General features: G+C 45.7%; 1 protein-coding gene across 2 annotated transcripts in view; it reads right to left on the minus strand.

Moving 5' to 3' along the window:
* Positions 1–18,287, minus strand: part of LOC148507672 (choline/ethanolaminephosphotransferase 1) — a 366,175-nt gene that overhangs the window by 67,225 nt on the left and 280,663 nt on the right. For both annotated transcript variants that reach the window (XM_088445756.1, XM_088445757.1), the window contains one exon: positions 10,403–10,534. In XM_088445756.1, coding sequence (XP_088301882.1) covers positions 10,403–10,534 — 132 coding nt within the window. The remainder of the gene's footprint in view (positions 1–10,402; positions 10,535–18,287) is intronic.

Consider the following 18,287-nt stretch of genomic DNA (forward strand, 5'->3'; position numbering starts at 1 on the left):
AGGGTCCATATTTATACACAGGAATACGAGGGGAATGTCTAAAGCAGTTACCCCTTGGGTGGGAGATGCTCCTGAGAAGAAAGGAGAACTAGTCGTCCAAAGGAAGCATCTTGAGAGGCAAAAGGATCAAAGGCATAAAACCTAAGAAAAGTGTTGAAGGAAGACCACGTGGCTGTCTTGCACAATTGTTCAGCAGAGGCACCACGACTAAATGCCCACTATGGCCCTACAGGTTAAGTAGAATGTGCTGTCACCATGCTTGGGACAGGGAGATCAGCCTGTGTATACACCTGAGAGATAGTCATACGTAACCCTCGAGCCAGGATCTGCTTGTTAGCTGCCCATCCTCGTCTGTGAAAACCATATAACATAAAGAGAGCATCTGATTTTCCAACAGTTTGTACACTCCACATAGATACGGAGAGCATGAACTACATTCAAGGAGGCTTCACGTAGAGAAAGGTGTGGAGCCTGAAAAGCTGATACTACAATTTCTTCATGAAGGAAGGTAACCCTCCCTTGTACGAAGAACAGCTCTATCCTGGTGAAAAATCAAAAATGGGGAGCGACAAAAAAGCATTGCCAAATCAAAGACTGTGTGCAGAACAAATAGCGAGGAGATAAAGTGTCTTCGCTGTCAACCATTTCAAGTCTACAGAGTCCAGAGGTTCAAATGGGGAAACCTATAGCCTGTTAAGAACCAAAGACAGATCCCACGGTACTATCGGTAGGAGAAATAGAGGATGAACTCGCAGAACTCCCAGAAAAAATATTCTAATATCTGGCAAAGAAGCAATCTTTCTTTGTAACCAGACTGAGTGCAGAGATCTGTACACTCAACGGTAGCCAGGTGGAGACCAATGTCTAATCCGGCGTGGAGAAAAGCCAGAACCTGGGAAACCCTAAACACTTTGGTCAATGGAGTTCCTGCAGGAAGTATGACCCTAAAGGAATTCCAGACTCTGTAATAAATGCAGGCAGATGAAGGCTTTCGTGTCCTAAGCATCGTTTGAATCACAGAGCTTCAAAAACTCTTTGCTCTTAAGATGGAAGATTCAAGAGCCACGCCGTCAAAGCCAGACAAGGTAAGTCCAGATGTCGGCAGGGACCCTACATTAGCAGATCCTGCCATAGAGGCAGAGGATGCAGACTGTCTATGGACAGATTCGTTATGTCGGTGAACCAATGACATATGGGCCAAGCCGGAGCCTCCAGTATTACTGTTTCGCCTTCCTGCTTGAATTTCCTGGGAGGAGGGAAATTGGAAGAAAGAGATACACCAGCTAGAAGTCCCATCTTACTGCCAGTGCATCCACAAAGGCTGCTGATGGGTCTCTGGACCTGGAGCCATACCTGGGGACCTTGTTATTTTGACGTAATGCCATGAGATCTCTCTCTGGTAGACAACACTTGTTTACCATGAGCTGAAACACTCCCGGATGGAGAGACCACTCTCTGTCGTGTATGTCCTGAAGATTTAGGAAGTCTGCTTGCCAATTGAGAACCGCGTTGCTGGACTGGATCTGGACCAGTCTGCCCTTGATCAGGTCCTGTGCCATGATAAGTACTCTGTATACTGCTTGTTGTTCCAGAATGTTTATTGGCAGATGACCTTCCTGATTTGTCCATCTTCCTAAAAGGTGTGATCACCTGTCACTGCCCCCATCCACGAAGACTGGCATCCGTGGTGAGAAGCACCTAATTTGGAAAGCAGAATAGGCGCCCTTTTTCCAGATGTAACTTTTTCAGCCACCACAGAAGGGAGAGACGAACCTCTGCACTCCAGGGGGGCCTCTGAAGCCATATTAGATGATACTGTCCTTTCCACTGGGAGAGAATCAATCTTTGCAGAGACATGGAATGGAACTGAGCATATGTATCCCCGACATGTTGAAGGTGGATACATCTTGTATATCCGCAATGATGATAGGGCTGCAATCTTGTCCTCTGGCAGAAACACACTTTGTGCCTGAGAATCCAGCAATGCTCCCAGATGTGCTCATAGATCTGCTGTGTTGGAGAAAGAGATGATTTTTTCCAATTGATGATCCAGCCCTGCCTTTCTAGGCAGGCTGTTGTCAATTGAAGATGGTGTTGTAAAACAACTGGAGTCTGTGCCAATAATCAGAAGGTCATAAAGATATGGTAGTTTTCCAATACCCTGATGCCTTAGGTAAGCCATCATGACAGCCGTCATTTTGGTAAATACCCGAGGGGCCGTTGACAGACAAAAAGGCTGTTCCTGCAATTGGTAATGTGCCTGAAGGACAGCAAACCGTAGATATCTTTTGTGGGATGACGTGATAGGGACATGTAAATACGCATCCTGAATGTCCAGGGAAACCATAAAATCCCCAGACTCCATTGCCAAAATAATTGACCGGAGAGTTTCCATACGAAACTTGGGAACATGGATAAACCTGTTGAGGGTTTTTAGGTATAGAATACTACGATAAGCCCCATTCGATTTCTGAACCATAAACAGATTGGAATAATAATCCCTTCCTTGTTGTAACACAGGAACCGGGATTATCACCCCTGCCTGCAGCAGAGAATGAATGGCCTCTTGAAGGGCTAAGGCTTTGACAGCATATGATGGAGGATCTGTGCAAAAAAACTTCTGGGGAGGATGGCTCCTAAGTGTGGGCATACCCCTAAGAGACCACTTCTCAGACCCATCTGTTGTTGTCTGACAACAGTAATCCGCAAATTGAAGAAGTTGGCCTCCCACCCTGGGATCAGCCAGGAGGAGGCCCGCCCCGTCAGGCCGAATATTTGTCTCCCTGCTTAGAAGCTGGACGTTTTGTCTGCCCAGACCTCCTAGTTTGTCACCTTGTTGTCTTGCAAAAACTAGCTGATTTGGAGAGAGAGTATTCCTTTGCTCTTCCCTGGGGACGAAAGAGCCAAAAGAAAAACTGCTTCGATTTTACTGCAGCCCTAGATGGAAGCCCTGCTGATTTTGAAGCTGCCAGAGTAGATATTATTTTGTCTAACTCTGCTCCAAAAAGTATTCTTGCCTGGAAAGGTAAGTTTTCCGGAGCCTTCTTTGATCCTGTATCAGCCTACCAGGATCTTAACCAAATAGCCCTACATGCTACTACAGAAGCTGCTGATGCTTTGGAAGCTAAAATTCCAGCATTCACTGCAGCTCTTCCCAAATAGGAAGCTGCTTCCCTTATATGGGAGATATACATCATCTGTTCTCTGGTAGCCTCTGGCAGAGAATCTTCCAAAACCCCTGTATATTCCTCAAAAGCCACAGCTGGATGGTTAACCACTCCAGCTCCAGAAGCTGAAAAATTGTCTTAAGGCATGCTTCAATGTTTCTGTCTGTAGCATCCTTCAGAGGATGCCGATGAAATAGACAATGTAGCATTTTTACCTAAGTGCGACACATGAGCATCCACAGTAGGAGGTACTTCCCACTTAGTAGATTCATAAGCTGGGAAAGGATACAATGATGTTAATCCTTTATTGACATAAAACCATTTATCCGGGTTACCCCATACCTCCTCAGTGAGCTGCTCAGATATAGGAAACTCCGTTTTGACCCCCTTTCAGTGGTGATTAAACAATGGAGTCTACTTATTAGGAGCTGGTTCATTATCCTGAATATCTAGGATTGATTTAACCATCTTCACCAAAGAAGGAACATCCACTGTGGATGGAAGGTCCACCTCTCCCGAGCTAGAGAAGAACCCTGCATATCATCTGATTCCTCTGATGATGCATCTGAATCCATAAACTGAGCAGCTCATTTGTATTTAGACGACTTACTAATTACCTTCTTGTTTTCAATGTTTGATGGTCCCATACTCTGACTAGAGTGGCAGTAAACATTCCCCCAGGAAGGATGCATAGGAGGTACAAACATAGTATGCTGTGAACATCCCATACAAGAAGGCAGTGTGATACTAGCCACCCAAGATGGCTCTTGTATAGGCAAATTGGGCTGATGCAGTGGCTCTTTATAACAGGCAACACACAAACCATCCTTAATAATGTCCTGAGAGTACAAACTTGTCATACAGGATTTACATTAAATCAACACAGGAGCCTCTGTCTCCTGTTTACCTTTATCTCTTGACATATTCAAAGTAAAGGAAACAATATAAATGCAATGTGACAGCCTTCACAAATACAATTAAATGTGAAGTACCCAAAGTAAAACCCCTACCCCAGAGGGATGGAGAGAACACACAGTGATAGTTTTAATTGCTAGTCAGAAATAAAGGACAGTAGCAATACAGCAGCTAGCAAACAGTCACATGCAATGTATATGTAATATAATCACAATATACTCTGAGTCAACTACTCAGATGCAAAGAATGGTAGGATATAGAGCACTGTATTTCTTAACCAAGGGAGACTTATACATGGAGACTGACCTAAACCCTCCTCAAACAAACAGTAGCGCACCGATAGTGGGCTGTGAGCGCCTCATATACACATGGTGGGTAGGCGGGGCAACCCAAACGCACGAAAACCTTATGGAAGGACTGCATCTAGGAAGGAGCTTCTGGGGGAGAGACTACCTCCCCTAAGCTGCATCAACCAGCCGGGTACACTGGCCTCATGGCAGCAGATATGCTTCTTCTGGACATCCCGGGCCCTGACTGCAGCGGCTTCTGGTGTGTCTCTGGCACCAGAAGCAAGGACTGCAGCGCGCGATTCCCCGTAAGTCAAGGAATTGCCTAACCTGACATCTCTGTGCGTCCAGTTGCAGTCTAGGTCCCAGTTTTGCTGAAGCCGAGACCTGCCGAAATCACCAGCCCAGCAGAGGTAGATGGAATCGTATAATCTGCGTCTTAATACAGACATTGAGTACTGCTAACTAAAAACATAAGAAATAAAATAAAACATAAAATAAAAGCTTAGGATTGCCTGAGCAGTCCCCTGTTACAAAAGGTGCGTCTTGATCCTGCTGCACCATATAACTGAAGGCCTGTGGCTAGGGGTGGGGTATATATGGAGAAGGACCCAGGGCATCCTGGGAGCTGAAAGCGTTAAATGTTTGGTGCCTGGATCTCTCCAACCACATTACCCCATGGTATCCCTGTGGATCTCTATGGACCCTGAACAAGAAATTTAAGTAGAAAATTATATCTATAGGGCAGATTTATTATGGTGTAGTAGATAATATGACTCATCCTATTTTATTCCTCCTTTCAGGATGTATTATCGAGAAGGATGATGTCCCTTACGTTTATCTCAGGCCTGCTGACACCAGTACTTTCTTGTCTACTATATCAGAGACTGCATTACCAATTTGCCCGATGACAACAGGGGGAAGACTGTTAAACTTGTATGGGAACTCGGGAGAAATTGACTTTGAATGAGACTTTCACAACAACCGAGATTGGGTCAAATATATTGTGATTTCATACAGGGCACTTTCAGATACCATCATGGACTCAATATGTCCAAGTGTCAGAGATTTGGCACTATGCTTATTATGACTGATGTATTTGTATATGTATGGTTAAAAGCCAATGAACGACTAAAGGTGTTGAACATAATTATGAAATGTAATGATACATTAACACACAGGTGTTTGCTATATGTTACCAGATAATGTGTATTACCTTTGTAGTAGAAAGGTGTATAAATGGATATAATTTGGAAGATATGGTAATTTTACAATCATAAATAGGTTATGAGTTGTAGTAGGTGATAAATTAATGTATGCCTTCCACATTATAAAACCAAGTGTGGATTGTCATGGGAGATCAAAAATGGCTGCTGAAAGCAATGTTCCTTCTTCATCCATCTGGGGGATGCCTTACATCTGGGTTATGTATAATGGTGGGTGGAGTCGGACACTAGCTAATTGAAAACTGGCTCCCACCTCCTATATAACCCCTCCCTTTCCACTGTAAGCTCAGTCTTTTTAGTGCCTTTGGAGTAAGGCAATAGCTATATAAAACCTAACTAAAAGCTAGGACCTATTTCTTAATTTAAAATTTTGGATTTGGGTGCTTAGTTCCTGGAGACAGGTGACAAGCACTAACAGAGTGGGAGTTAGATAGATCAGAAGGTTTGTGTGAACCTATATTCCACTCTAAAGACAGCCCATAAGAGGGTCACCAAACTAAAATTGTCCCTGGGTCTCTCTTCAGGCCAGACACACATCTGAGGGGGCCACAGGCAAAAAGGTAAGATTTGTTACAAAGTATAAAAATCTTGTTGCCAATATACTGCTTCCCGGCACACTGCTCTTGAGCAGATTGGCCATGGCTTGTTATTACTCACAGATACTGTAGATTTAATTCCATCTCAGATGATTGTATTTTTGGGTCTTTTCTTCGACACTCGGTGTCAGAGTATTTCTGCCACAGGCAAAGATTTAGGATCTGCAATCTCTAATAAGGACCATTTTACAGATTTCTCATATCTCGGTTCAAAGGGGTATGCAGAAAATGGGGAAAATTGTAGTTTCATTTCGAATCGGTTCCTTTTACCAGATTTCACATCCGACCTATACAGAACAAATTGCTTTATCGATCGGTAAAATCAGACCCTCCATTAAACAATCAGATGTTCAGATTATCATCGTAGACCCAGCGCTTTCTCCGATGATGGCTGCAGGATGCAAATCTGAACAAGAATTTACCAAATCAGACAATGCCACAGCAGTTGCTTATATAAACAAGCAGGGTGGCACACGCAGCTGGATAGCAATGAGGTAGGTTTCTCACATCCTTCATTGGGCAGAAAATTGGTTTCCGGCTATTTCAGCTGTTTACATTCCAGGGGTGGACAACTGGGAGGCAGACTTCTTAAGTCACCCCAGTGTTCACCCAGGGGAATGGGAATTACACCAGGAAGTGTTTGCAGAAATAGTTGCCAGATGGGGATCTCCAGACATCTTAAGGTCTCGTCACAACAAGAAACTTCCAAGGTACAGATCTCAGTCCCAGGATCCTTAGGCATCTCTGGTGGATGCCATGACAACACCTTGCGTGTTCCAGCTGTGTTACATCTTTCCTCCTCTGGTGATGTTACCAAGGGTAATTCAGCAGATTTAACAGGTGGCACAGCCGGTCATTCTGGTGGCTCTAGACTGTCAGCGCCGTCATTGGTGCACAATTCTTCAGAATATGTTGGCAGATGTTCCTTATCGTCTTCCTCTGCATCCAGATCTGTTGCTTCAGGGTCTATGCCATCACCCCAATTTGCAACGCTTTGACGGCATGGTTCTTGAATCCAAAATTCTGAGGGCCAAGGAGTTTAGAGTCTGTTGGTGAAAACCATGATACAGGCTCGCAAACCGGTTACTTCCCAGATTTATCATCGGATATGGAAGATATATATTTCTTGGTGTTAACAACACAAGTTCAACCTGGAAAGGTTCAGAGTGTCTCGTCTCTTTTGTCTTTTCTGCAAGAGGGTTGTTTAAGGGTCTGAGATTGTCCTCTCTTAAGGGACAAATTTCGCCCTTATCGATCCGGTTTCAAAGAAAACTGGCCACCATTCCAGAAGTTTAGACTTTCTTGCAGGGGGTTCTTCGCATACAGCCTCCATTCGAGCTTTTGGAGTCTGTAGAATTGTGATCTCTCACTCAGAAGCATGTTTTCCTTTTGGCCATTGCCCCAGCCAGAAGGGTGACTGAATTAGCGGCTCTTTCCTGTAAAGCTTCGCTTATTATTTTTCATGAGGATAGGGTAGTGTTACACCCTAAACCTTTCTTTCTGCTAAAGGTGGTATTGGCTTTTCCACATTAACCAAGACACTGTCCTTCCAGCTTTTCGCCAGGATTCAGTGACTAGTGAAGCTTATTCCTTAGCACTGTTGGATGTGGTAAGTGTGTTATGCATTTACTTGGACCATACTGCGCCTTTGAGGCATACAGATTCCCTGTTGGTGTTGATTGATGCACCATAAAGAGGCTGGCCTGCCTCAAAAGGGTCCATTGCTAGATGGGTCACTTCTGCAATTAGGTAGGCATATATGTCCTCGAATGTGATGGTTCTGGACTCAATTCGGGCTCACTTGACGCATGTTGTCGGAGCCTCTTGGGCTGTTTGGAATCGTTCCTCAGTTGAACAGCTCTGCAAAGCAGCTACCTGGTCATCCATACACAATTTCACAGCTTCCATACATTTGGCGCAAGTGATGCCAGTGTTGGGCATAACATTTTTAGAGCGGTCAGTTCCGATGCTCCCTCCCTTAATTGGCTTGCTTTGGTATATCACACATATGTAAGGCGCCCAGATGGATGAAAAAGGAAATACGATTTTTACTTACCGTAAAATCTCTCCCTTGGAATCTGGGGGATGCCAAGGTCCCTCCCTTCTTTGGTTTTCATACTGGACACCCTAATGGTCTCTGGTTTTGTTTTTTCTGTGACTCTCCCCAGGCTTTGTTAAACATATGAATGAGCTTACGGTGGAAAGGGAGGAGTTGTATAGAGGGTGGGAGACAGTTTTCAATTAGCTAGTGTCCGACTTCACCCACCACTATACATGACCCAAATGTAAGGCATCCCCCAGGTGGACTCCAAGGAAGAGATTTTACGGTAAGTAAAAATCTTATTTTTATTCAGTGCTTTTGTGTGTGTCAGGCATTAGGTGGTACAAAGAATGTGTAAACTAGACATGTCATACTGTACATCCTCAAGGTGTTGTTTTAGTATCCATACATGCGTTAGATTGTTTTAGGCTTTCTTATCAGTATATACCCAATAGTGTAGTTGGAAAAAGATTTATACCCATATATGTAAATTGTTTCCGAAGCACACTAGTAGGTTGGTATAAGAGTTTAGGACAAAACAAATTCCAATCAGCCATTGCTCATGACTGACCTGTAGACAGTGCCATTATCTTGACATTTCCAACTCCACAGATGGTGGAGGGGGCTCCTGGAAACACTAACCATTTATATTCCAAGCTAAGTGACGTTTTATAATAAACTTTGTTTTACTTTGTAATAAATATCTTTTTAACTGAGATTTGTTTGTTTGGCTGATTAACGTTCTGTATCCAAAGTACCTTATGGTCTCCCACCAAGGACAAGTAGCAAGATGGGAGCAGGGGAGTCCAGTGAGGATTAAGGTTGCAGTAGTCGATGCGAGAGATGATCAGTGAGTGGGCAATGGTTTTGGTGGCATCCTGGGAGAGGAAGTTTCTAATGCGAGCAATATTGCGAGCTGGAACTGACTGGATAGAGATTGAATGTGAAGGGGGGGGCAAAGGAAAGGGAAGAGTCAAGAATGACTTCCGGCAGCAGGTTTGGGGAACAGAGGATATAGCGGTGTTGTTGAGAGTTATAGAGAGGTTGGGAGGGGAGAAGACTCTAGATAGAGGGAAGACAATGAGTTCTGTTTTGGCAATGTTGAGTTTGAGAAAGCGTTCAGACATTCAGGAGGAGATGAGAGGCAACTGGACACCAGAAAAAGGAGGGTAAGGGAGAGATCAGGAGAGGAGAGGTAGAGTTGAGTGTCATCAGCATAGAGGCAATATTGGAGACCAAAAGAACTGAAGAGTTCACCCAAAGAGGAGGTGTACAGAGAAAACAGTAGAGCACCAAGGACAGAACCCTGGGGGAAGCCAACAGGAAAGATGAATGGGAGGAGGTGGAACCAGAGATAGACAGAGAAGGGTCAGTGAGGTAGGAGGTGAACCAAGAAAGGACAGTGTCAGAAAGGTCCATGGTCTGAAGGGCGTGCAGTAGGAGAGGGTGCTCCATGGTATCAAAGGCCATAGAGAGGTCTAGGAGGATAAGGAGGGAGAAGTGGCCCCTGGATTTGACCAAGAGAATATCATTGGTGACTTTGGCCAGGGCAGTTTCACTGGAGTGGAGAGGGTGGAAGACAGATTGGAGGATCAAGGACAGAGTTACTGAGATGGTTGTAGACAAGCTGCTCGAGTATTTTAGAGGCAAAAGAGAAATAGGGCTGTAATTAAAGACTGAGGAGGGGTCAAGGTTGGGGAGGATTTTAGAATAGGTGAGACAAGAGCAAGTTAGAAGTATGAGGGAAAGATGCCAGCAGAGAGGGAAAAATGTAAGAGGTAAGCAAGGCAGGAGCGGACAGTGGGGGAGAGGGAACGAAGGAGGCGAGAAGGGATGGGATCCAAGAGGCAGGTAGAGGGGGGAGAGGATAAAATAATGCAATACACTTTGTCTCCCGTGGTGGGGAGAAGGAGCAAAAGGGTAGGTGGCAAGAGGCAGGGTGGCATGGAAGAGGTGGCAGAAGAGTGATTGGAGGAGATTTCATGACGTATGACCTTGGGTTTGGAGTTGAAAAACGAGGCAAAGTCAATGTCAGTGAGGGAGGATGGGAGGCGAGGAGGTGGGGGGCTGAGAAGAGAATATACATTGCATACACACACAGGTCACAACTTCAAAACTTATTTTTGTGTCTCAGAACTGTCCTACATAACTACATCCAATTAATACTTACTGCAATTGTTGAACCATTTTTTCCAACTCCTCCTGTAAAGATAACTCTGAAGTAATTAACAGATGAAAATATGGTGCCAGCTACAGTACAAAAGGCTGGAGCAAGTTTCACTTGGACATTCAGCACTGGGATCTTTAGTATGAAAAACAAAACAAAAAAAAAAGATTAAAATGAGTGACATTTCGTAGCATTGCATTTAAATGTATATTTTATGATATAGACAGACAGATAGTATATTTGGTCTTTAAATATTAAAATATTTTAATTGAGGAGGCCGATTTAATTATCATCAATTATTTAAATTAACCCAGGTATTTAATCAAGTGGAAACATAATCAGAGCTCTTGGTATCAAGGGAAAGGGGTCTGTACAAAAATCATATTTCATTGTATATTAGTGTGCTCTCTGCAATCAAAAGGTTTCAGCTTATTAGTTTTAAATCTGTCTCCTAAATTTTTGTCCTGCTTTATAAATACTGTAATGTTTTTGTATATATATATATATATATATATATATATATATATATATATATAAATAAATAAATAAACTTTGCTACCCCCATTTATTATGTATTGAACACAAAACAGAAAATATTAGTATCCAACAAATGAAGATGGAGGAAATTTATTAGTGCAACTTTGAAAAAGTTGCGCGTTTGCAGGTCCGTAGGGTCCACAGGGTGACCTTGGGGTATAGGTGATGCAGAGTCATCCAGGCACCTTACACAGTAAATTCTTCTCCCAGGATGCAACGGGTCTCCCTCTATACACTGCCCCCAGGCCGGAGGTTCCTCAGTTATGTAGCAAGCCACAGGTCGGAGGAGGAAAAAAGAGAGAAGAAAGTCTGGAACACACTAGAATCACATTCTCACACAGAAGGAGATGGAAACTGGTGGCCAGAGCGAAGCCCAACTGAAGCACAGGTGCATCTGGGCGGGTGCCGTGTGGACCCTATGGACCACATAGAAAAAGAGATAACAAGGGTAAGTTCTTACAATAGCTCTACTTTTCTACTTCAGGTTCCATAGAAGGTCCACAGGGTGACCTTGGGAAAACCCAAAGCAGTATCCTCACGGGTGGGGACGCTCCTGTGCAGAAAGAAGAATCCGCCGCCCAAAGGAAGCATCCTGAGTGGGAAATGTATCAAAAGAGTAATATCTCAAAAAGGTCTGGATAGAAGACCACGTGGCCGCCTTACAAAGCTGCACAGCTGAGGCACCAAGATGAGCTGCCCACGAAGGGCCCACCAACTGAGTAGAATGGGCAGTAACAGAGGGCGGGACTGGAAAGCCCTCATGAATGTAAGCCTCAGAGATAGTCATGCAAAGCCATCTAGCCAAAGTTTGTTTATTGGCTGGCCAACCTCTCTTGTGGAAACCATAAAGTACAAACAAGGAGTCTGATTTCCAGAGAGAACTGGTACGATCCACATAAATCTTGAGGGCACAAACCACATCCAATGAGGCTTCCCCTGCCGAGAGGTCTGGGGAATTAAAGGCCGGCACAATAATTTCCTCATTAATGTGGAAACTAGAGACTACCTTATGAAGGAACCCAGGGTGAGTTCGAAGCACTGTCCTGTCCCTGTGAAAAACTAGAAATGGGGACCGACAAATGAGAGCCCCCAAATCGGAAACTCTTCTGGCAGAAGCAATGGCCAGAAGAAAAACAGTCTTGGTAGTAAGCTATTTGAGATTCACTGAGCCCAGTGGTTCAAAGGGAGGGCCCTGGAGGGCACCAAGGACAACAGCCAAATCCCAAGGTGCCACAGGAGGGACAAAGGAGGCTGAATGCTAAGAACCCCCTGAAGGAAAGTGCGGATGTCAGATAGAGGAGCAATCCTTCGCTGGAACCACACTGAAAGGGCAGAGATATGGATCTTCAGTGTAGCGGAGACCAAAGTCCAAACCTGCCTGCAGGAAAGCCAACACTCTGGATATCCTAAATACCTGGGTCATAACTTTTTGGACAATACCATTTAAAATAGGTATGCCATACTCTGTGGTATATTCTAGCAGAAGCAGGTTTACGTGCTCTAAGCATGGTGTTAACCACAGAGACGGACAAACCCTTGGACCTTAAAAAGGAAGTTTCAAGAGCCACGCCATCAAAGATAGACGACCCAGATCTGGGTAGAGGCAAGGACCCTGAGGCAACAAGTCCGGACGTTGAGGCAACAGCCACGGAGAGTCGATAGAGAGACTCCAAAGATCTGAGTACCATGTTGGGGCCACGCTGGAGCCACCAGCAAAACCATGCCTCCTCCTTGCTTGAACTTCCAAATTACTCGAGGAAAGAGGGAGATTAGAGGAAACAGGTACACAAACTGGAAAGTCCACTTGACTTACAGAGCATCCACCAAGAGAGTATTGACATCTCTTGTCTTGGACTCGTACTGAGGCAGCTTGTGATTTAGTCGAGAGGCCATGAGGTCCACATCGGGAAGGACCCACTTGTCCACTAGGAGCTGAAACACTTGGCAAAGAGACTATTCCCCGGGATGCGCATCGTGACGGCTGAGGAAGTCCGCTTCCCAATTCAGCACTCCTGGAATGAACACCGCCGATATGGCTGGTAGATGGCCTACTGCCCATGTCACAATGCGTGACACCTCTGTCATTGCTGCCTGACTTTGAGTTCCTCCTTGATGGTTTAGGTAAGCCACTGTTGTGGGGTTGTCTGACTGCACTTGCACAGGCTTTCCGTGAAGCAGCAACTTGGCTTGTTGTAGAGTCCTGAAAACTGCCCAAAGTTCCAAATTATTGATTGGAAGCGCAGATTCCTCTACAGTCCACCTTCCCTGAAAGGAATGTGGAACTGTCACTGCACCCCAACCCTGAAGACTAGCGTCCGTCGCCAGAAGCACCCAGTCCGAGATCCAAAAGGGACGCCCCCTGGTGAGGTGGATCTTCTGCAGCCACCAAATCAGGGATAGGCGTACCACTGGAGATAGCACCATCATTTGAGTCCGTATATAATGGGGAAATCCATCCCACTTGGAGAGGATCAATTTTTGTAGAGGCCTTGAATGAAACTGGGCATATTCTACCATGTCGAATGTCGACACCATGGATCCCAGTAACTGCATTGCTGAGTGGACTGGCACTCAACGATTGTGTACACGCGCCTGCAAAGTGGAGATCTTTTCTGCGGTCAGAAAAATCCTTTGCTGTTGTGAATCCAACAGGGCTCCCAAATGGAGCATCCTTTGAGACGAAATCAGTGAGGACTTTTTCCAATTTATCAACCACCCGTGTACCTGGAGCACAAATATCATTAGCTGTAGGTGGTGGTGAAGCACCTCTGAGGACCCTGCTAGTAGCAAGAGGTCGTCCAGGTAAGGTAACAGGCGGATCCCCTGCAGCCGCAGATGGGCTGCCATTGCTACCATGACTTTTGTTAACACCCGAAGTGCAGTGGAAAGGCCAAACAACAGAGCCTGAAACTGGAAATGTTGTTGTGACACAGCAAACCTGAGAAAATATTGGTGAGCTGAAACAATCGGAATATGCAGGAATGCATCCTGAATATCTTGGGAAATCCATAAAATCTCCAGGTTCCATAGCCAGTATAACTGAGCGTAGGGTCTCCATTCTGAACCTGGGTACCCTGAGGAATTTGTTCAGGGACCTGAGATTGAGAATAAGACAGTAAGAACCATTTGGTTTCTGGACTAGAAAAAGGCTGGAATAATAACCCGTTCACCTTTGGGACAACGGGACTGGTACAATGACCCCTGCCTGCAGCATGAATTGTACCACCTATTAAATAGCCAAAGCCTTGTCCAAGTTTTTCGTAAGTCCTATGCAGAATAATTGATGGGGAGGCCTCCTGTGGAAGGCGAGGGCGTACCCCAGAGAGACCACTTCCTTCACCCAGGAATCTGTTTTAGTTTGACACCAGTACTGGGTGAACTGAAGAAGTCGGCCTCCCACCCTGGGGTACCCAGGAGGAGGCCCGCCCCGTCAAGTGGAGGGCTTGTCTTCAGGCTTGGCAGCTGGACATCTGGTACTCCAGGGCTGCTTCGTAGGCCTGGCAGATTTTCTTGTGGTGCATGGCCTGGGAAAGGACTGAGGACCTCATTCAGAGGCGGTCATTAGATGCAAGCGGTCGCACTGAATCAGGGCGGCCGCTTGCATCCTGAACGGCCGCCTCCTTGTCGAACGTTAAGCTGTGGGTTACCACCCACAGCTTAACGACCGACCAGGTTGATGGTCGCGATGGTGATCACCATCGTGACCATCGGGGCTTACGACCAGACCCTAAAGGTTGGGTCTGGGAACTCATAAGCCACAGGGAGCTTTCTGCTCTGATGGAGCAGGAAGCTCCCCACTGACATCACTGATGTCAGTGCGGCCACCCACAAAACGGTAGGCGTTAGTTAAGGAACACCTCCGTTTTGGAAACCGCCCCCCGACCCGCCTAGCAAATGGGGCGAGCTGTCGATCAACATCAACAGCTGCCCCTTTGGTAACGAGCTCCAGGCGAGAGAGTTTCTCTTCACCCTTTTAGTTGGTCTACTGACGGGTGCGTCATTATGCCGTACCTCAGTCGCACCTTGTAACACAGCGGGAACTGTACTAACCCACTGTGGGGGCAACACCTGTGTGGGTTCAGATGGTTGCAGCAAGTTCTGTGCTGGCAAAAGGTGTTGCTGTTGAAGACTGAACTGTGAAAACATAAGAGGGCCTGCCAAACGCCCTGCAATGGTTGTCAGTGCTTTTGCAAAACACTCCCATGGTGGCTCCTGCTGAACGGCATAAGTCGCAGAGGGACCTGGAGGTGTATAACACTGCAAACATACCTCCTCAGAGGCTATGTCACTGCTGTATATCTCTTACAAAGCAGTTTAGTAGGAGCCAAATTAGGCATATCACTCTCACTGCCAGTCATAGTGATGAGGCTACCACTGTCTAATAAGGTCACGGCCTGTGACTTTAGCCACACCCGCACACCACCAGTGCCATGGCTCAAAATAGCAGAATAAGTACAGTGATAGCAAAAAAAAATGGCTGACAGTTTTTTTAGAAAGAGAAACTCAGACAGACAGTCCTAGCATACAGTCGCAGACAAATGCAGAAACATAATACCTGCACTTAATGGCACTTACTGGTCAACTACAGAGACTTAGCACCTAGTGGGACAAAGTGCTACATGCACTGACCACCAACAGGAGGAGAGGTATGTAGGGGGACCCATACTCCGCACCGCCTACCGAGATCTGCGACACGCAGCCAGGAGAAGAACTCATGGGGGGTGAAGCCGGAAGGAGGAAGCTGTCACAGTTTAGCCAGACCACAGTGGAAAGGCACGCTGTACAGCAGCTGTTAGACAGGGATTGCTGCCTCCCCTGGCCTGCGCTTAACCCCTAGGATGGAGCGTTCCTGCCAACTCCAGCCCACTGCCCAAGGCGGCTTTGAGAAAGCGCAGGACTCAGTGCCTGGTTCCACATGTTGTCAACCCCAGGGAGTACCCAGCCCTGGAGGATAAAAGACTGCGATTCGACACGCATCGTATCATGTACCTGCTGCCCCGTAGCATCCGGCTGCAGTCTAGGGATCCTCTGGGGTCTCTGCTAGCCAAGACCCCAGAGGCCTGCTGAGATCCCAGGATCAGATCTGGCGTCTCGGTGTCAGAGGGGTGATGACGAGGCAGTGCAAACTTCCACTGGACTGTCCGTGCTGCCACACTAGAAGAATCTTCAAACTTCAGGGGCTGTTTAGCAACAGCCCCACTCCGTGTTCAGTGACAGACTCCGACTGGGCACCCAAAGAAACTGAGGAGCCTCCGGCCTGGGGGAGGGGGTATAGAGGGAGACCCGATGCATCCTGGAAGAAGAATTTACTGCGTAAGGTGCCCAGATGACTCTGTATCACCCATACCCCAAGGTCACCCTGTGGACCTTCTATGGATCCTGAAGTAGAAATATGCGAGCTTGCTATTGCTGGATGTAAGAGTGCAAGAAGGTGCATGAAACTCGCATCAAGCCTTCTCATTGTTAGAGTCTGTGTTTGTTTTGGACCCGGGTTGGTAACAGGAAAAAACACGGGAACAAGTTTTAACTGAAAAGTAGGTTGTTTAATGTGAATGTTGGTAGACATGAACAATAATTTAAAAACTAAAGTCCAGTAATAACTAGGGGTGAGCGGATTCGGTTCTACTCAGTTCCGTTCAGTTTTAAAAACCGAATCTTATTGGCTATCCAAAACTCGTGACAGCTGATACCCAATAAGATTCGGTTTTTAAATCCGAACGGATCCGAGTAGAACCGAATCCGCTCACCCCTAGTAATAACAAACAAATAAATGTAGCAGGAGGAAACTGTAGTGAGTGGGAATAAACAAATGTCCAGCACGGTGATAGAGATGAATAAGGAGAATCCATATAGACTGTAAAGGTGAAATGGATATCTGGGTATGCAGAGTAATGGCTGAGAGGGATATCCAGAAATGCTGCGATGATGGCTGAAAGGGAATCCAGTAATGCTGTGATGATGGCTGTACAGGAATGGGTTACCTGCGGAGACAGGTTCAGGCAGGAGTGGGTCTGGTGAAAGGTGCAGAGCGATCTCCAGCAGAGTGCAAGGCAAGACAGAGCGGTGCAGGCTGCAGGGAGCTGAAGCCAGACTAGGAGCAAGGGCAAGCACCGGAGCACAGGTCTCAGGTTCAGGAGCGCAGGAACTCTCTCTCATAGCTGACACTGTGAAACCCTGGCAACTACAGGGTGATCCAAACACCCTTAAGTACCCAACAACAGAACGTGATAGGCCAGAGAGAGCAGGTAACCCACAGATGATTGGCCTGTTATGTCACATGACCAAAGACAACATGGTGGCGTCCAGACAGCCGTGACGCGGAGACGCCACTAATCTTACCCATTAGGACAGCCCAACGCTGGCAGACCTCTGCGTACACGGAATGTCAATCTCCACATGCTAGCTCCGTTGCCAGAAGGACCGCGCCACAGCACCCTCAATAAATAAGGACCGCAAACCTCCACTCAGCCAAACCTGGGTTGTGACACTCATCTCATACAAACTCATACTCATACTCTCCCATGTAAAACATACAATTCGCACAATGTAATAGGTTGCGAGTTATAAACTCACACAAAACTTGTAAAAAAATGTATTAAATAACAGACTTGCTTCAGGCAAACGAGTTTAGCCTGAGCAGCAGCTTGTATAGCAAAAGCCTTTGCAGATCAGTGAGATTTGTGAAGACTTCTTTGTCTAAAAAAGTATTCAAAGTGGTAAAAATAAAGGAAAACAATTGCACAAGGTACAAGTGTACTGACAGCTGGCATCCTGTCCATCTGTACTTTATACCGATTCCCTTCTGGTAATATCGCACCTTGTAATGAAACTCGCATTACAAGTTGTGAGTTTTCCACCTAAAACACGTGCATGGACTCGCAATTCACATTCACACCCTCCAACTAGCAAGCTATTACATAGTGCAAGTTTTAGAACAAAAACTCGGACTCTATTACAATTCCCCTGAAGTATCTACTCTTCTCAACTTCCTACTGAAATACCTCTCTTGATTCTATACTCTTGCAAATCAGTTGAACTCTGTATGCTGTGCTCAATCCAACCTTAACTAAAATCTGTAATATCTCTCTCTACTGGTATCTTTCTATTATTATTCAAGCATGCTGCGATTACTCATATTCTGATTTTTTTTTTTTTTTTATTAACACAAACTCTCTCTCATATTACAGTCTTATTTCTCAGTTTCCTTGCCTCTCCAAACTTCTTGAAAGACTTACACAACTTATTGGTCCCTCTTCAGTATGGTTTTTGTTACCAACACTATATAGAGACTGTACTGACGAAGGTGGTAAATGATTTGTTCACAAATTCTTAGGATCATTACTCACTTCTT

This window comes from Taudactylus pleione, unplaced genomic scaffold (assembly GCF_031769625.1).
Source record: "Taudactylus pleione unplaced genomic scaffold, aTauple2 ptg000387l, whole genome shotgun sequence".
Classification (NCBI taxonomy): domain Eukaryota; kingdom Metazoa; phylum Chordata; class Amphibia; order Anura; family Myobatrachidae; genus Taudactylus; species Taudactylus pleione.